At 40.5% G+C, this 17,547-nt stretch overlaps 1 protein-coding gene across 5 annotated transcripts in view; it reads left to right on the forward strand.

Moving 5' to 3' along the window:
• GALNT2 (polypeptide N-acetylgalactosaminyltransferase 2) overlaps window positions 1-17,547 on the forward strand; it is a 155,395-nt gene that overhangs the window by 83,276 nt on the left and 54,572 nt on the right. For all 5 annotated transcript variants that reach the window (XM_050949098.1, XM_050949099.1, XM_050949102.1 and 2 more), the window contains 3 exons: window positions 13,382-13,480; window positions 13,577-13,644; window positions 14,424-14,489. In XM_050949098.1, coding sequence (XP_050805055.1) covers window positions 13,382-13,480; window positions 13,577-13,644; window positions 14,424-14,489 — 233 coding nt within the window. The remainder of the gene's footprint in view (window positions 1-13,381; window positions 13,481-13,576; window positions 13,645-14,423; window positions 14,490-17,547) is intronic.

The following is a 17,547-nucleotide window of genomic DNA, read 5'->3' on the forward strand; positions in this document are numbered from 1 at the left end:
ATGAACACATTTTAGTAAATGGAATAATGAAATCCATTAGGCTGATGGATTGAAAAAGCTAAACTTATAGGAACCCAACCAAAACTGAAAAACAACTTTTTTTTTTCCTCCCGTTGTTGGGCCCCGGGTGATGATAAGAGATGGTTACAGTTGTGAATTACTTTATCTTTTCCTTACTTCAGGCTGAACGTAGTCTTATAAATATTTTAATGTTCTGTGGTTTCTTTCAGAATGTGCCAAGAGAAATGTTTGGATCAGGGGGTGTCCTCTGCTGTTTGTGATCATAGATTATTAGAATGAACATATAAATTTGAGAATTAACTTACTTTGCACCCCTATAACTACAAAAAAAAATCAGATGTATCCTTTTACTTTCTACAGCTATAGTTATATTGTGTGGCCTTAATTAAATTGTGTTCCATTTTCAGAATGCCTTTGGAGTTCATATGGCATAAATCATCTGTTTGGTTCAACTGTATTAGAAAAAGTCTGTTATAGTGGCCACCTATCCCAATACTTGAATTAGAGTTCTTTGAAAAAATGATATTTATAATACATCTGTGCTTTCCACTAATAATATAGCTTTTTGGGGTAGTGTAATGGAATTGAGCTCCATCTATTAAAAAAAAAAGAGGCAACAAAAAATAGTCCTTTGGGAGACTATTAGAAAGGCAGACTAATTGACGAGAGCAGAAATAGCTCTCTTGCAGTATCTGGAACTTTGCCCTGCAAACTCATGAGTCCATTAGTTTATAATATAGATTTGATATGTGGTTGCTTTACAACTATTGACCTGTTGCTGGTCTTGTGACCTAGGGCTTGTCTACATTGGAAACTAACAGCGCTGCAACTTTCTTGCTCAGGGGTATGAAAAAACACTCCCCTGAGCGCAGCAAGTTGCAGCATTGTAAAGCGCCAGTATAGACAGTGCACGAGCGCTGGGAGCTACGCCTCTCATTGAGGTGTTTTTGTTTTGTTTGTTTGACCGCTGGGAGACCTCTCTCCCAGTGCTGCGCTGCGACCACACAAGACACCTTAAAGTGTTGCCGCAGCCAGTTGCCAGTGTAGACTAGCCCTTGGGCTTGGTCTACACTGTGGAGTTGGATTGACATAGGCTACCTTATGTCAGCCTAGGGGCATGCACAAGGAGGGGCAAGTCAGGACATGGTCCTCCCCAGTAATTGGCAGAGGCACAGAACTCCTCTAGCCCCGGGGCTGTGGCGAGGGCGCAAAACACGCCCCTCCAAAAGCAGTGAATTTAAATTCCTTCACACACCCCTGTGTCAACCTAACTATGTACATGTCTACACTATAGTGTTGCTCCTGCCAATGTAAGTTGCCCACTACACCAACCTAATAACGCCACCTCCACAAGAGGGTGGTGCTTAAGTTGATGTAGATAGGGATGCACAGTGTCTGTGTCTGTACTTAAATCATCTGTTGGCTACCAGCCCTGCATGGGGCTTACAGCCGGAGCCCATCCACCCTCGACCTCACAGCTAGAGCGGCCTGGTGATGGGGCTGACAGCTGGGAGCCCCAGCGTGGGGGGGGCATATAGCTCGGGCTGTGGGCCCTGGGGTGGGGTGGGGTGGTCACCAGCTGTCAGTGCCCCACAATGCCCCACACAGTTAAGTTTGTGGAGGTGCTCCTAGTAAGGACATGTACCACCAACAGAGAGGGTGTAGTGTGGCCATGAGCTGCAGTGGCTGAATGTCGACCTTCCGCTATGTCTATGCTAGCACTTTTGTCGATTTATGGTTTATATCGCTCAGGAGTGTGAAAAAACTACCCTATTCTCCCCCACGAGCGACCTAAGTTACACCAACAGAAGCGCTGGTGTGGATAACGCTATGTCAGTGGGAGACGCTTTCCTGCCGACATACCTATGGCTGCTCATTGAGGGTGGTTTAATTATGCTGACGGGAGAGCTCTCTCCTGTTGACATAGAGCAGCTACAGAGGAGATGGTACAGCAGTGCAGCTGCAGTGGCATAGCTGTGCCTCTGTAAAGTCTCTTATGTAGACATAACCTAACTTAGGTCAACTTAATTTTGTAGTGTAGACAAGGCCTTACTCTTGGGTCTATTCATTTGTGTTCTGTTATCACCGTCAAGAGCTCTTGAGTAGCCTAAAGTGTGTCTTGGCTTAGTACTAGTGGCTCTTCTCACTATCATCTCAGTTAGTTTGTTCCCATCCACCCTCTTTGTTTTTTGGAATCCATCTTCTCTGGTGCTGACTGTAGACTACCATTTTGGTATTTAGGCATGCCACTTTCATCTCAGTATTGCATGCTGTTTCTGTACAATTGAGAACATTGGCAGAGTGCTGATACAGTAGTTCTCCACTGGGGTCCACAAGCTGTTTCAGGGGTCTGTGAACCCTAAGCCGCCCCATGGGGCTAAACCTGGGAGCCCCAAGGTTCCCCGCAGCACCCCATGGGACAGGAGCCTTGAACCCCTTCCCCCCGTTTGGCATCTAAAGTCCCCAGTGCCCTGCAGGGCTAAAGCCCTGATACTCACTCACTCACTCTCACTTCTGGAATTTTTATAGCATGTTGAGGGGAATAGGGGGAGAACTCGCAAAGAAAAATGTTGAGAACCCTGTGCTAATAGAACTACTTTTAGCACTTAACAGTCCCCAAATGGAAGAGTAAATGTCCCAGGACCTTGTGGTGATCAAATTCATTATGAGAGATTTGATGGTCCGTACAGCAAGTTTCAGCTTAACCCATTCATTTTATATTCTCATTGAACAGAAGGCTAATTATATAACCTTCATACACAACCCCAGTGCTATTTAGCAGACTGCTCATAAGCAGTCCTCCTGAGAAAGGATAGGCCTGATATTAAACTCCCAACTTCTCTCATCACATTTTCCTTTCTTCACTGAAGATTTTTATTTAAATCTGTATTTATATTTTCATTGTTCTCATTAGGGTTGGAAAGAGTTGTATACTTAGTCAGTTCCATTTCCTGGCTGTCTGTGTTCTGCTGTAGCTGTAAGGAAATCTGAGAATTTGGTGTCTTTGTTTAGAAAGGAGAAAGGCACTCTCCATTACCTGACTTGCTTGTAAGTTCAGTGGAAAAGCATTCTAGTAGGGGTGTGAGATGTCTTAGACTGAGTGTAGAGATGGCTTGCTAACCAGAACAGGTTGATGTGTTCTGAACAACCACACTTCTCCAAGTTGCACATACGAGCCCCCAACTGTGGGCACTGCACTCCTTATCCGGTCCCCACAGGACTGCTTAACTGAAACCTGCGTCTGAATGGGATAGAAGCCAGATGAAAATAAACCCATGACCTTTTTGGTTGTCATCCAAAGTGCTCCCTCCTCCTTCCCTACTCGCTTGCTTTGCCAAAAATACTGGAGACAGGAAGGGAATTAAAGGATTCATAGGTGGCCTGTGAACAGGTGGCTTTCCCACGCTTCTCCAAAACACAGCCCACACACTGTAAAAGGTCAAAGCTCATCCCCTTCATGATGTTTGGCTTTATTTACAAAGAAACAAATAACTGTTTGCATCCAAGACTCCAACTGAAATCATAATTCCATTGTGTTAAGTGCTTTACAGACACCTAGTAAGAGTCGTCCTCTGCCCCTATAACAAATTTCAGCCCAAGCCTTCTCCCCTTCTTTAATGCTGTTAGGTTTACTCCCTGAGTTCTATTGAGCGTGAGGCCTCTCAACCCATACTGTTGCGCCCACCAGTGAGCCGTCAGGAATACATCGGCAGTTCCCTGCAGCATACAAACACCTGCTGAGAGGGAGGGCCAAGAGAAAGGACTGCCATGCTGGTACAGGAGCTAATGGACTCTTTAATTCTTGAGTGAAGCCTAAAATCTGATGCCTCTGTCTGCATTTGGGGTGTCAAAGATCATGAACAGCACAAGTAAGTTACTTTCTTCTCAGTACAACTAAGCACATCTCTTCAATAATACAATAAAGCCTTTTTTAAAAAACTGTGTCGCAGGAATGTCTTGAAAGTAAAGTGAAATACAGAAGAAAGTTTGCATGTTAACAATTGATCTAATACATTTTCTATGTACCATAATTAAACAGCCTTAAGAAAAAGAGGCCCTCAAACTTACTGCCTTCTAAAGGAAGAAATAACGAGAGCACTTTCCCCCTCCCCTAAGGGTGTGCATTAAATGGATTTTTAAAGGACTGGTGTTTAATTTTAGACGTTAAAAACGGTTTTGATCAAGTGTTCAAAACACTGTATTTATATCAAACACATTTGTTTGGGCACCCTTTGTTTTGTAACTTTTATGTGTAAAAAAAAAATAAATATTAAGGTAGTTATTTCATTTCAGAATAAAAACTTGCAGACCACTTTCCTGGTTTCTGAAGACTTTTTTTGCTTTAACTACAGTGTAAGCAATGTTGTTGCAAGCTATTTAATCAAGATTAAAGCATTAGTCATTCACAATGTGGGGCTCTTCAATAACTTGAGAAAAACAAAATGAAACAATCCACCTGGCTTAATTGTAGCTCTTGAATAAATATATTTGGTGCCAAAAGTATTATAATTAATGGAGTCAATCATAAGTAGGTTAGATAAATACAGATATGAAGTAGTTAGGTTAGTTAAACATGGCAGTGCTTTGAAGATGGGAGTAGCTAGGAGAGAGAGCAGAGAGGGAGATGGGGAAGGTATTGGCATCACCTTTGTTTTCTTTAACAATTTGTAGCAACCTGGAATTTCCTCATTCTTGTGATAGGCACGCTGATTAGAAGAAAGTCTTGTATATCTAATGTTAATCATTCTGGAAAGCAAGAAGGACTCAGTATTTGTTTCCTTTGCTGCCAGGAAAGTATTGAGGGCTTGTCTACCCTTTCAGCAATGTCGCTGCATTGGTGCAGCTGTGCCACTGTAGTGCTTAATGAAGATACTACCTATGCTGACAGGAGAGTTTCTCCCATCAGTGCAGGTACTCCACCTCCCTGAGAAGTGGTTGCTATGTCAACAGGAGAAGCCCTCCCATCCACATAGCACTGTCTACACTAGGAGTTAGGTTGGTATAACTGCGTTGCTGAGGGGTGCAGATTTCCACATGCCAGAGCAATGCGGTTATAGCAACATAAATTTGTAGTGTAGACTAGGGCTCAGTAAAGCAGAGGAACTTGCCTACAGGGTATTGAGCAGTTGTAAAGAGATGGCCTTTTATTTGCCTTTTTGAGGTACACTTTAATGCATGAGAAATCTAATCCTGCATCTGTTTCAACACTGCACTTTCATTTTAAAGCATAAAACCTCAGCCCCTATCTTGTTATAATTTCAATGAGCTTATTGGGTAATGGGTATTTTGGCGAGTTCCTCCTTTTGTGTTGAATTGTGATGGCTGGTATCCTTTGGACCTGGCTAGAGTAGAAATATGATATACTTAGTTATGCTTAGTTTCTCCATTTGCAAAATGGAGCTGATACCTTCCTTTATGGAATGTTTTGAGATCTACTGATTGGAAAGCTCTATGCACCTAGTTTTTGTTGAGGTAGATTGAAAGAGTTTCTTATAATGGTTTCCTATGCTGTTGAAGTCCATATGTTGACTGTATGCAGGATGTGTAGGTCTGTTTGATCACTTTCACTAAATCATCCTATAAGGACAGCCCTACTCTGGGGAGAGTTAGAAGGGTCCAGGGAACAGGAAGCCACAAGGAAGATGCTTCTGGGAAAGGGCTGCTTCTGTGTTTTGCTTATCACGTGGCGCTTGCATTAGAACAAAAATTGACAGTAGCTCTATAAATTAGTTTTTTTTAGAGTAGTTCTTAAAATGGCATCCACTGACTGCTCTGTCTAGTTTCCATACTATGTCAAAGAAAGTGAGTCTTTTGCTTTTAACTTGGGCAAAGATCATCACGGCACCAGCCTGGAAACAGAAAAGTGATTTGAAATGTTTGATAGAGCGACAGACCGAGAAAGAAAGAAATGCTTTTGAGATCTGAGTTTGTGTCACAGAGTGTCATGTTGGCTCCAGCTAAATTGCAGGTGATTTGGGTGGAAGTAGTGTGTTTTTTCTGAATAAGTTGTTAATTCTTATCTCATTCTCTACTTCTTAATTTTTTTTTAAATGAACTATTTAAACTGCTTTTGAGTTAGGCTTGTAGATATATCAACTTCTATTTGACATTTATTTAAATAGCTAGGCATTTTACCAGCACAAAACTTCTATCTTTTCTTTAAATTCTGAGGGTGTTTAGAGGAATTAAACAAGTTTTTCCAAAAGTTATTTTCTTCAGTCATAAAGGTGAAATTAGATTGGAGGTGGAGGGAGAGTTTAGACGAGGGTGGGCAAACTTTTTTTGGCCTGAGGGCCCCCCGCCCCCTCCCACTTCCTGCCCACCTCAAAACCCCTGACTCATCCAACCCTTCCCCCTTGCTCCTTGTCCCCTAACTGCCTCCTCCTGGGACCCCACCCCTTGTCCAATGCTGCCTGCTCCCAGTCCCCTGACTACCTGACCCCATCCACACCCCCGCCCACTGATAGGCCCCCTGGGACCCCATGCCTATCCAACCCTCCCATTCCCCGTCCCTTGACTGCCCTCCCCAGAAACTCCACCCCATTTAACCACCCTCTGCTCCTTGTCCCCTGACTACCCTGCCCCCCCCCCCCGGCCTCCTCCACCCCTTATACCCCGGCCCACTTACCATGCCAAGCAGAGCATGCAGAGCTGCATGTCTGGCTGCCGCACTGGCAAGAGCACGCAACTCCATTACCCAGAGCACTGCCTGCATGGCGGCGTGGCTCTGCGGCGGAGGAGAGACAGCGGGGGAGGAGCCGGGGACTAGCCTTCCCGGGCAGGACGGTCCTGCAGGCCGTAGTTTGCCTACCTCTGGTTTAGATAGAAGCGGCCTGGGACAAATGGAAGGCAACACTGAGAGGATCTGATTGATTTATTTATTTTTAAACTATCCCTGTGATATCAGGTGTGCTCATACAGTGGTAGGCTTGGATGGCCCCTCAGTGACAGTAACTGTGTTAATATCATGGTGGATGCCTCTGTACAGTCAAAGTTACTGTGGTAACAATGCTGAGCACTAACATCACAGTAACTTCCATGACAGATACAGCTTTTAAATTTCAGCCTTTACTTTAAAATTTAATGTTTTAAAAGCTTAAAAAAATTTCTGTGCTTTGCCACACTTCTGATGGCATCCTTTTTAGTAGTTTTTGAAGTGACTTGACATTTTTAATTTATAGCACTTGACTGTGCCCAAAGAGGTTTATAAAGAACTGATTATCCAGCACAGCTCTAGTATTAGTTAAAGATGTTAGAAAATTAGCTGTTGATCAGATTTTTTTTTTTTTTTTTTTTTTTTTTTTTTTAGGGAAGTCCAACCAAAAAAAAAAGGCTTTTTACAAAATTCTTGACAGTGGAGTGGCAAGATGTGCATCTTGAGCACAACCGCAGTATCCTATTTTGCAAACACTGTTTGTGGTTCCATGGCTAAGGCTGAGTTGAGTTTTGCACTCAAAGCAGGAATTCAAACGCTTTATGCATGAAGAATAGAATATCATTCCCAAAATTACAGTACTTTTTGAATATAGAATGAGAAATATAAATAGGTCACATTTAAAATATACAATAGGCAAATTCTTTCAGATCATTATTCAGTAGTTCAAATTTGGAGCCTTGGATTCTCCCTCAAAATAGGAGTGAGTTTATTCCCAAACTTACCTTTTTCAAGACAAGAAACTTCTCTGCATCAAATAACTTTGACATTTCATAAGATATATTCTGGTTCAAATGTCCTCATTTGCAAAAGTGCAACAACTAAATTAAATTAAATGTTAAATTTTCAAAACCTACTACATGTTATTGAATGTTAACTTCATGATTCACTGGCATATAGAACAGACTCAGGATCATTAAAGTGAGATACGTTTATACTAGTTAAAGAGGAGCAGGTTAATGCTGGTTTTTGGTAATACTAGTTGCAGTGTTAGGATATCTAATCCATTTGAGTTGCTTTGGGCCAAAAAGTAAAATGCATGACAGCAGATTTAATTTTCAGCATATGGAATCTTTAAGGGACTGTGGTGTGAGCCTGTACTGGTACGACCATTCACTGTGTTTCGGTCAGTGGTACGCAATTTTTGTAATGCTCAGGTCCTGCTGGCAACCTGCTGAGAGCCAGAGAGTTGTGTGTAATTTGCATATAAAAGCAGCAAAGAGTCCTGTGGGTGAATACCACAAAAGCTCATGCTCCAATACATCTGTTAGTCTATGGGCAGGTCCAGACTAGAGCTTTAAATCGATTTAAACAGCTTTAAATCGATTTAAAGCTGTAACCGTCCACACTACAAGGCACTTAAAATCGATTTTAAGGGGTCTTAAAATCGATTTCTGTACTCCAGCTAAACGACAGGAGTAACCCTAAATCGATATTACTAAATCGATTAGGGTTAGTGTGGACGGATATCGAGTTATTGGTCCTATTCTTTTACTGAGCTACCCAGAGTGCACCGCTCCGGAAATCGATGGTACCCTGGGACCATTGGACGCACACCACCGAAGTAATGTGCCCTAGTGTGGACGCATAAAATCGATTTTATAAAACCTGTTTTATAAAATCGATTTTACTAATATCGATTTAAAGCTGTAGTGTGGACGTAGGCTATAAGGTGCCACAGGACTCTGCTGCTTTACAGATCCAGACTAACACGGCTACACCTCTGATATTTTGCATATAAATGTACATAGGATTTTAATAAGAGAACCTCATTACCACCCTCACACCCCCCATTGTCAAACACGTGTAAAAATTAGACATTTACCGTATATACTCGATCATAAGCTTGTTTGTTTATAAGCCGACCCCTCCAAGATGGATAAGTAAAAATGGAAAAAAAAATTATAACCCGTTCATAAGCCAACCCTATAATTCAAGGGTCAGAAAACTGTGGCTCCCGGGCCATCAGGATAAGCTGCTGGTAGGTCGAGATGGTTTGTTTACCTTGAGGGTCTGCAGGCACGAGGGTAAACCAAAGTAAACAAAGTGTCCCAGCATGCCAACTGCTTACCCTGATGGGCTGGGACAGCAACTGATGGGAAAATTTTTGGCGGGGATGAAGCTTGGAGTCAGGAGAGTAACCCATGTGACCACCCCCCCGCACACACACACATGACCTCACCCCTAGCCTGGGACCCCCACACTCTCCCCATGCCTTCCCACCTTAGGTGGGGAGGGCCAGGGGAAGTTGTCTCCGACCTGGCTGAAGCTGCTCCGGCAAGCTGGGCAGCGTGGCAGCAGCCTGCTCCAGCGGACCAGACGGGGCAGCATGGCCGTAGCATATTCCTTGCTCCCTCCGTTGGGGGCAGGGGCTGTGTCCCATCTCTCCCCCTCTGTCCATTCATAAGCCGACTCCCTTCTCTGGTGCTTCCCTTTTTTTTACTTTAAAAACAAAAGAAAGAAAGAATCGGCTTATGAATGAGTATATACGGTAAATTAGTAGCCTGGCTTTCAGATGTGCTGTGCAGCTGCCAATGGAAGTTCCAGTTTTAGTGAGGAACAGTTGGACTTTTTTTGAACTGCACTGGTGCTATAGACAATACCAAGGTGCTCATTCTGGGCTTACCCCATTAAGTCAATATCTTAACAGAGAAGGCTCCAACTTTCTGGTGATCCAAGCCTTGGTGTATCACTTTGGCTGGATCCTGCATGGATGTTTAGATGGGGTGAAAACACACGTTCTAAGATTTTAGTGAGGCTTCACTTTTCTGGAGTGAACAAAGAGATATGGTATTCTCACCCCACAATGGACATTAATGTGATATCCAATTTCACTGTCACTCTACAGACCATGAACACCAATAGATTCTGAGTCACGAAGCCAAACCTGGCTCTGCAAATCTAGACAGACAACAGTTCAATTAAAGCAAGCCACCCAGCCTGGGCAGACAGACTTGTGCTAACAGGGCTTGAGCTAGTGCACACTAAAAACAGCAATGGACTTTGCTGCACCAGCGAAGGCTTGGGGTAGCTACCTGACTTGGACCTACCCAGATTTCTGGATTTGAGCTCAGGTGCCCAGCCTGATTCATTGTGGATGCAGCATCATCATCAATGCTGCTATTTTTATTGTCCTACCTCAAGCCCCTCTAATGCAAATCTGTCTGCCTGGCTGGAAGGCTCGTTCCCAGCAGCAGTGTAGACCTTCAAGGCTTGACGGGCATAGCCTTGATGTGTAATCACAACTGTTCTGTGAATGTTTGTGTACCACTGGAAGCACTTGTATGTGTCATGCTATCGTGTGCTAGGGATTTGGAGTTGTTAACACTGAAATTTATGTAGTGTAGATGAGGCCTTTTATATGTGGGAAAGGCGGAAGCTTTCGCAGCTCTAGCCACTGCTGCTTGCTTCTCCATTCCATAAATATTTATAACTTGCCAAGTTTTATGTGCATATCATTGACTCTCATGTCCTCAGATGTGGAGAATGCTTTTATGCAGGCAGATTATCTTTTTTTAAAACATTTAGGTAGGAATCTTTTTTTTTTCTGAAGTGGATTTGATTGTATATTCAGACAAAACATTGCTTAGATGTGCTGAGCTTGCTATTAGTTGATGGCGCAGCTAGTCATGGCTACCAACGCTGCATATTTCTATGTGCTTTAGAACAGTGGTTCTCAACCAGGGTATGCAGAGGTCTTCTGGGGGTACATCAGCTCATCTAGATATTTGCTTAGTTTTACAAGAAGCTACATAAAAAGCTCTAGCCAAATCAGTACAAACTAAAATATCATACAGACCATGAGTTGTTTATACTGCTCTATATACTATCCACTGAAATGTAAGTACAATATTTATATTCCAATTGATTTATTTCATAATTATATGGTAAAATGAGAAAGTAAGCAATTTTTCAGTAATAGTGTGTTTGTGACCCTTTTGTATTTGTAGGTCTGATTTTTGTAAGAAGTAGTTTAAGTAAGGTGAAACTTGGGATATGCAAGATTAATCAGACTCCTGAAAGGGGTATTGTAGTCTGGAAAGGTTGAGAACCACTACTTTAAAATACTCGGCTTTTAATATTAACTAAAAGGACATCAAAGGAAATGAAGTCACTAAAACAGACTAGTGTGCATCTTTATATGTGGACAAGGATCACTTTTTTTATTCCCTAGGCCTTTTGTGATGCTTACCATAGCCTCACTTTAGAAGAGATCCTTTCTCCTGCTCTGTTCACTTTGAAAGGGAACAAATACACAATAATTGATAGTATTTTTCAAATGTATTGCCAATGAGATTTTTAAGCAGCTTAATTTCTTATGGGTCCTGTGGGGGATTAAGCATTTTGGGATTTGGTCTTTTCTAGATTAAACTCTGAGCGCATTAAAGTTGATGAAAAGTTGTTAGATGGACTACCCTACCATTATCACTGTTTAGAAGGAGTATATTTTGTGTTTGTTTGCATTAATATCCTTCCACAGCTAATCTTGTTTTTCACATTCTGAATTTTAGAATCCTAAAATATGGATTTTTAGAATTACATAGAAGATCATATTTGTGAGCAGGACTAGTGCAGTGCCAGCCACCTAGGAGACCTGTACATGGAATTGGATGTTGAAAGTGAGGGACTGAGCATGAAATTGAGCACCCAGTCCCAAGCAATCAGAATGCAGCCCTTTAAACACTCTCTAATTTTTAAGAGGTTTATTTAACTATTTATGTTTAGATGTACTTATCCAGGTTCTAAGTATTATAAAGAGCTTTTTTAAGCACCATTGCACTGAAGTCAAATATAGCAAAAGGGGACCTTTGAGGAATGAATATGTTCACCCTTAAATTCTGATATTGGAATTTAGGCATTAGAGAAAATCAGATTTCCCAGAACTGAGGAACTTAAAGATTTGTAATGTATTACAGTTCAAGGACAGGATCAGATCCAGTTCTACCCAGATCATCAGTAGTATTTTCTAGTTATGTTGAGCTATCCCTTTTTTTTAAATATAATTGCCATTTAATCTTATATTCATCGGGGATTGCAATGCTAGTAGTACAAAATGAGCTGCTCAACTGAAAAGTGCCTTATCACCTTTGCAAGGGAACAAACACTTTAAAAGAAAATGGAAGACTTGGTCAGATAAAACTTTAATATTTTTTTCAGTTTCTTATTGGGTTAAAATATTTTATGGGTAAGTGTGCCCTCTTTTATTTATTTCCTGGAAATAATATTGAATTTTTATCTAGCCTAACTAGTGTGTGTATATGTATAAAATATGGTTAAGGGGCTAAAATGTTACTTAATGCTGCTCTTCAGTCAATTTGTTGCCACAAGCAGTAGTCTGAAATGCCAATTTTAATTACCAGCTGCTTTTTTTTAAAAATAGAACTCGCAACTTGAATAAAATTTTGTATGCATACAGCAGCTTCACAAGAAGGTTTCAAAGCAGTTTCCTGCTGTGTTTAAGCAATATTGCCATTTGAGAATTGAATACTACATCACTTTTCCCCATCTTTTATTTATTTATTTTATTTTATTCATTCAGTACTTTATTGTTACATTCAGTCACTCGCTGGGAAAGTAGGCTCACCTTCAGGATGATCGTTATTTCTGCCTTCTTTCTCTTCTTTCCCTATCTTCTGTTTTCCCTTCTCCCAGTGGATTTCACTTTCAGCACCTTTCCCATACGATCTGCTAAAGTGATGAGGCAACAAAACAGTTAAATGTCAGAATGTTTGCGTGCTGGCCTAATTCAGGCAACAGCTGAAACATCTCCTGTGACAAAAGAGCTCCAACTTGTTCAGCCATCTGCTTGCTCTGCCTTGCTTGTCACTGTTGCACAGTGTACATAGCAGCCCTTGCATGTCAATTCTTAGTTTTTACCAAACATTGATAGTAGCATAAACATACATCTACACTTGTCAGATACATGCTATGCATCACTGAAAACTCTAGATATATTTGTGTGCATTTTGACAGAGAAAGGTGAATACTTGAAACCTGTTGTTGAAGTAACTGTAAAAATCACATGCTTTCAAATGGTTCCTCAATAAATTACTCTGAAATACAAAGTACTGTATAAATACTTCTAATAAAGGGTTATCTATGGGCTCATAGCAAATCAAATTGAAGCCCTTTTGTCACTAGTTGGAGAGGCTTCCCTAGTTCTTGAATATGGCCAGCACATAGCTGTTATAACTTTGTGAACTATAAACAAAGTACTCTGCTTAGAGCAGTTACCAGAATTGTCAGAAAGAGGAAATTAGAATAAAGTAATGTTACTCATGAGAGCCAAGTATTTCAATCTTCGGATGAATATTTAAGGTAGATGTATAGTAGGACATATATTAACTTTATTGGTAACAGCTTCGTAATGGAGTTCTTTGCAATGTGAGTACTATGAGTTTAAATTACAGGGTTTTTTGTCTTTAGGTGTCAACGGAAACAATGGCGGATAGACCTGCCAGCCACTAGTGTAGTCATCACCTTCCACAATGAGGCCAGATCTGCTTTACTTCGAACTGTTGTCAGGTATACAAAGAGAGATCCTGTTACCCTGCAAGTCACTCTCATAACTGTAGTATGGCAGGTGAACCCTAATTAGTTATCTGACTTCTCTTTTTTCAGTGTGCTTAAAAAAAGCCCATCACATCTTATCAAAGAAATCATACTGGTGGATGACTACAGCAATGATCGTAAGTACTATGGTGGGGCCTGAGCCTTCAATATACTTACTGATGTGACTTGGAGTTTCAGGTTCCATATTTGATCTTAGTTCTGTCAGAATTATTGTCTTTGCCATTTAACTACGAAGAAACATGCAATGTGTAGTTTTTAATCACATCTTGCTGGGTGTAGCTCAAACAGGAGAAAGAACTTGCCATAGTATTAACGTTTTTATTTATAAACTTCTGATATTTTACCAGCCATTTAATATCACTGCTTTACAAGGGGGCTGACACCTTGGGCAATGAAATTAGGCTAGTCAGTATAAATTCTGATTACAAATCAGCATCTACTTCATTTCACTGGTGAGTTCACATATATTAGCAGGATACTGCGAAGTTTGGGTTATAGACACTGCAGAGACGTAATGCCTTTTAAAAAATGTTCAAAGAGAAATCAGTTGTATTTATTATATCTTGTAAAAGCCTATTTCTGCAAAACGTGCCTAAAATAAAGTTGGCAGGATACCTTTGATTTACAGGAACATGCATTTTGTAGCACATTAGAAGTTCATCACATCAGAAATATTGCAAAACTTAAGGCAAGCTCAGTTTTTCTGTTGAATATTTTTTCACCTATTTGTGACAAAAGAGAGATTCATTTTACCTTTTTATTAATTTATAAGTATATTACAATGTAAATATTTTGAAACTTGAATTTTTGCTTTTCATTGGTAAACAGTTAATTTTATGATCTCTCTTAATTATGTCAAGTTGCATGTCACTTATTTGATTCATGTCTCATCCAGCTGAGGATGGTGCTCTGTTGGGGAAAATTGAGAAAGTGCGGGTTCTTCGAAATGATCGTCGAGAAGGTGTGTTTTGTAAAATTACTTTGGGAAGGGGAAAATTTCTTGGAAATTTTTGGCCTATAGTTACTTTTTGTTAACAGCGAACTTGAAATATTTTAAATACGTGCTATGTATTCTGTATCTCTTTGTGCAAAAAAGTATATGTGGATTAGTAATGCAATAAATAAAAAGTAATGTTTTTAGGCATGTAAATAAGGTAACTTTCCAATCTGATTCAGACACTTCTCTCCTCTGTCTCGCTCTTTCTTCCCCTTGACATTGCACACTAGTCTCTCACTTCACAGCATGGGAGCCCTTCAGACAGCAGCTTTTTTAATATGGGGTTTAAAGACATGGGAGACTGTCCTACAGCTGTTTGTTGATGTAACTTTGTGAGGTTGACAGCTACTCTAGCTGAGAGTGAACTATCAGACATGTCCTTATTCACTTTTATAAATATTTGCCTACGAGGCTGCCAGTCTTGCCTCTGGGGCAGCTAGAATTATTGGATGTTTAAGTAATTATAAGAGATTGTCCAAGACCAGGAATTGATACACGTGAAACCTCTTGACATTGTATAATTAAAGGTATATTTTGCACAAGAATTTCCATTCTGCTGGGTATACAGTGGTTGAATATATTGTTTGGACTTTGCTTTTAAGCAATACTTTGTCAGGAAAAAAGCATCGATGACTTAGAACACTGACTGGGATCTATTGAGTAAGAGGGTGCATTTTTCAGATCATAACTGCATTTAAAATAAGATAGAACAAGATAATTGTCACTGGAAAACTGATTTAAAGTAGAGATCTTAGTGTGATAGTAAATATTTTAAAGTGTTTTTAACTCTTCACAGTACTGTAGAGAGGGTGAGCTAAATTCTTTTTGCTTCATACATCTAGAGAGCAGGATTGTACAAGTGTAACCGAAGACATAATTTGACTCACAAGTCTTACTAATGGTGCATGTCCCAGAAAAAAAGAATTTATGAACTATTAATGGGAGTGGATACATTTTGCATGGTGCTTTAGAGAGTAGATATGATTCTTGCCCTGAAGAACAAGTAGTCTGGTTCTTATTAAGATTTTATTTTTTTCCCTAAATGTACAACCATATACAAGCTTACAAAGAGCAATATAAACAAAAAACAATGCATTGAAAACATTTTAACATTTTGTTTTCATCAAAAGCATGTTACTATTATGTAAAAAACAAATACAGAAAGTAAATTCTATTGTACTAAATTGATACCTTGTTGATCTGAACATTAAAACTTAAGAGGAGCAAAGATAAGAGAAATGAAGTGTAGCATAAGAAATCAGAAAAGCAGAACGTGAAGATGGACAAAGGAAAAAGGTAGGAAAATGAGGGGACAAGTTAAAACAAAAAGGAGTCAGAGCAAGGAAATTGGAAAGCCTGATATTTTTGAGGCATAGTGCAAGAGAGTAGAGACGACATCCTGGGAGTGGAAGTTAATGCAAGCAAAATCCAAAAGTTGTATTTTGGGAAAAGGGACTTGAAAGAGAAGAATGAAGATGGTTGGTGCCCCAGTGGGATATTCTACATGGAGGGCGCAATTATTTAAAAACAAGCAAACAAACAAAAAGTATGTAGGTGAGAGTGGGAAGGAGGCAAAGAAAGCAACAAGGTGTAATGCTGGTCGGAGCACAGAGGGCGAGGTGGGGAAAAATGAGATGACATGTAAGCAGGGTAGAGCCTTAGAAGTGAGGATGAGGTGTTTAAACTTCATGTAGAAAGACATTGTGAAAGGGACTTTAGGACTTCATTAGCTGCTGAATGTCAGCCTGAAGGAAGGGAAAGATGAGTTGAGAATGCCTGAGAGGAAAAGGTTGCAGTAGTCATATGACAGAATTATGCTTTTGAATGAGGCTTTTGGCAGTGAGGATGGAGAGGAAGGGTGGATTTTAGAACATTTGTAGATGGAGAAGCAACAAGATTTAATGGGAACCGGAGTATAAGTAGAGAAGGAAGGGTATAATCCCAGGGTTGTGATCTTGACCAACAGTAAAAACAATGGATTGTGAACAGTAATGAAGACGTGGTAAGTTAGGGAGTTCAGTATTTACTATGTTTAATTTCAGTAAGAGGTGAGACATTGGTTGAGAAATGAGACCCATGGGGAGAAGTTGGGGGCAGAGAGGTAGATCTGAGTTGTCGGCATAGATGTGGTAAGAGACCATAGGAACAGAGGAGCTCACTCAGTTAGCAATGGTAGAAGAGAGGATAAAAAGGAGGGAACCAAGGGTAAATCTCCTCGGGACTTACTCTGGGGGAAGGGGAGAAGTGTGTTCGCCAAAAGTTCTTTTGGAGTGGTCAGCCAAGTAGGAGGACCACCAGAGAAGACGGTCACAGAAGCCCAAGGAATAGAGGACTGGAAATGGAGAAGATGCTTAAACATGGAATAAGAAGTCCTAGTTTTGTGAGAACAGTTTTGATGCAGTTGAGAGGGACAGATGCCAGACTAGAAGCAATCAAAGAGGGAGGAGCAGAAAGTGTGCTCAAGGAATCTTGAGGTAAAAGGGAAGGGGAGAGTTTTGGCAATGGTGTCCCCTTTTGCAAATCTGCCACTGCCTGGGACAGAACCACTACAGCAAGTTATTGGGAAAGTTAGGGCTTGTCTAAGCATGCAAGTTGTAGCTCTTAACTATGCCAATATAGTTTAAAGCAGTACAGCCTCCTAGTGTGGATGGAGTTATGCAGGTGTGAAGATACTTATACCAGTATAGTTATCGCTGTAAGGAAAGGGGAATTAAGATATGCTAGCAAAGCACCATTTATACCAGTATACTGTGTTTGCACTAGGGGTTGCACTAGTATGACTATTTTGGTAGAAAATCACACTTGATGGAAATAATTAAGTACAAAAACTGAAGACCAGACTTTAACAGATTGGAGATTTGTCACTTTTGGTCATTTTATCCTCTCATCATTTCACTAAATCTACACTAAAACGGTGGTTTATAGCTAGGCTTGTTAACAGGCTGACTGGATTGGAGTACTAATTACATTTTAGAGCACTTAGTTATTGTCTCTTTACTGTTGATATTCTTCCTCCTGTGAT

This window comes from Gopherus flavomarginatus, chromosome 4 (assembly GCF_025201925.1).
Source record: "Gopherus flavomarginatus isolate rGopFla2 chromosome 4, rGopFla2.mat.asm, whole genome shotgun sequence".
NCBI lineage: Eukaryota > Metazoa > Chordata > Testudines > Testudinidae > Gopherus > Gopherus flavomarginatus.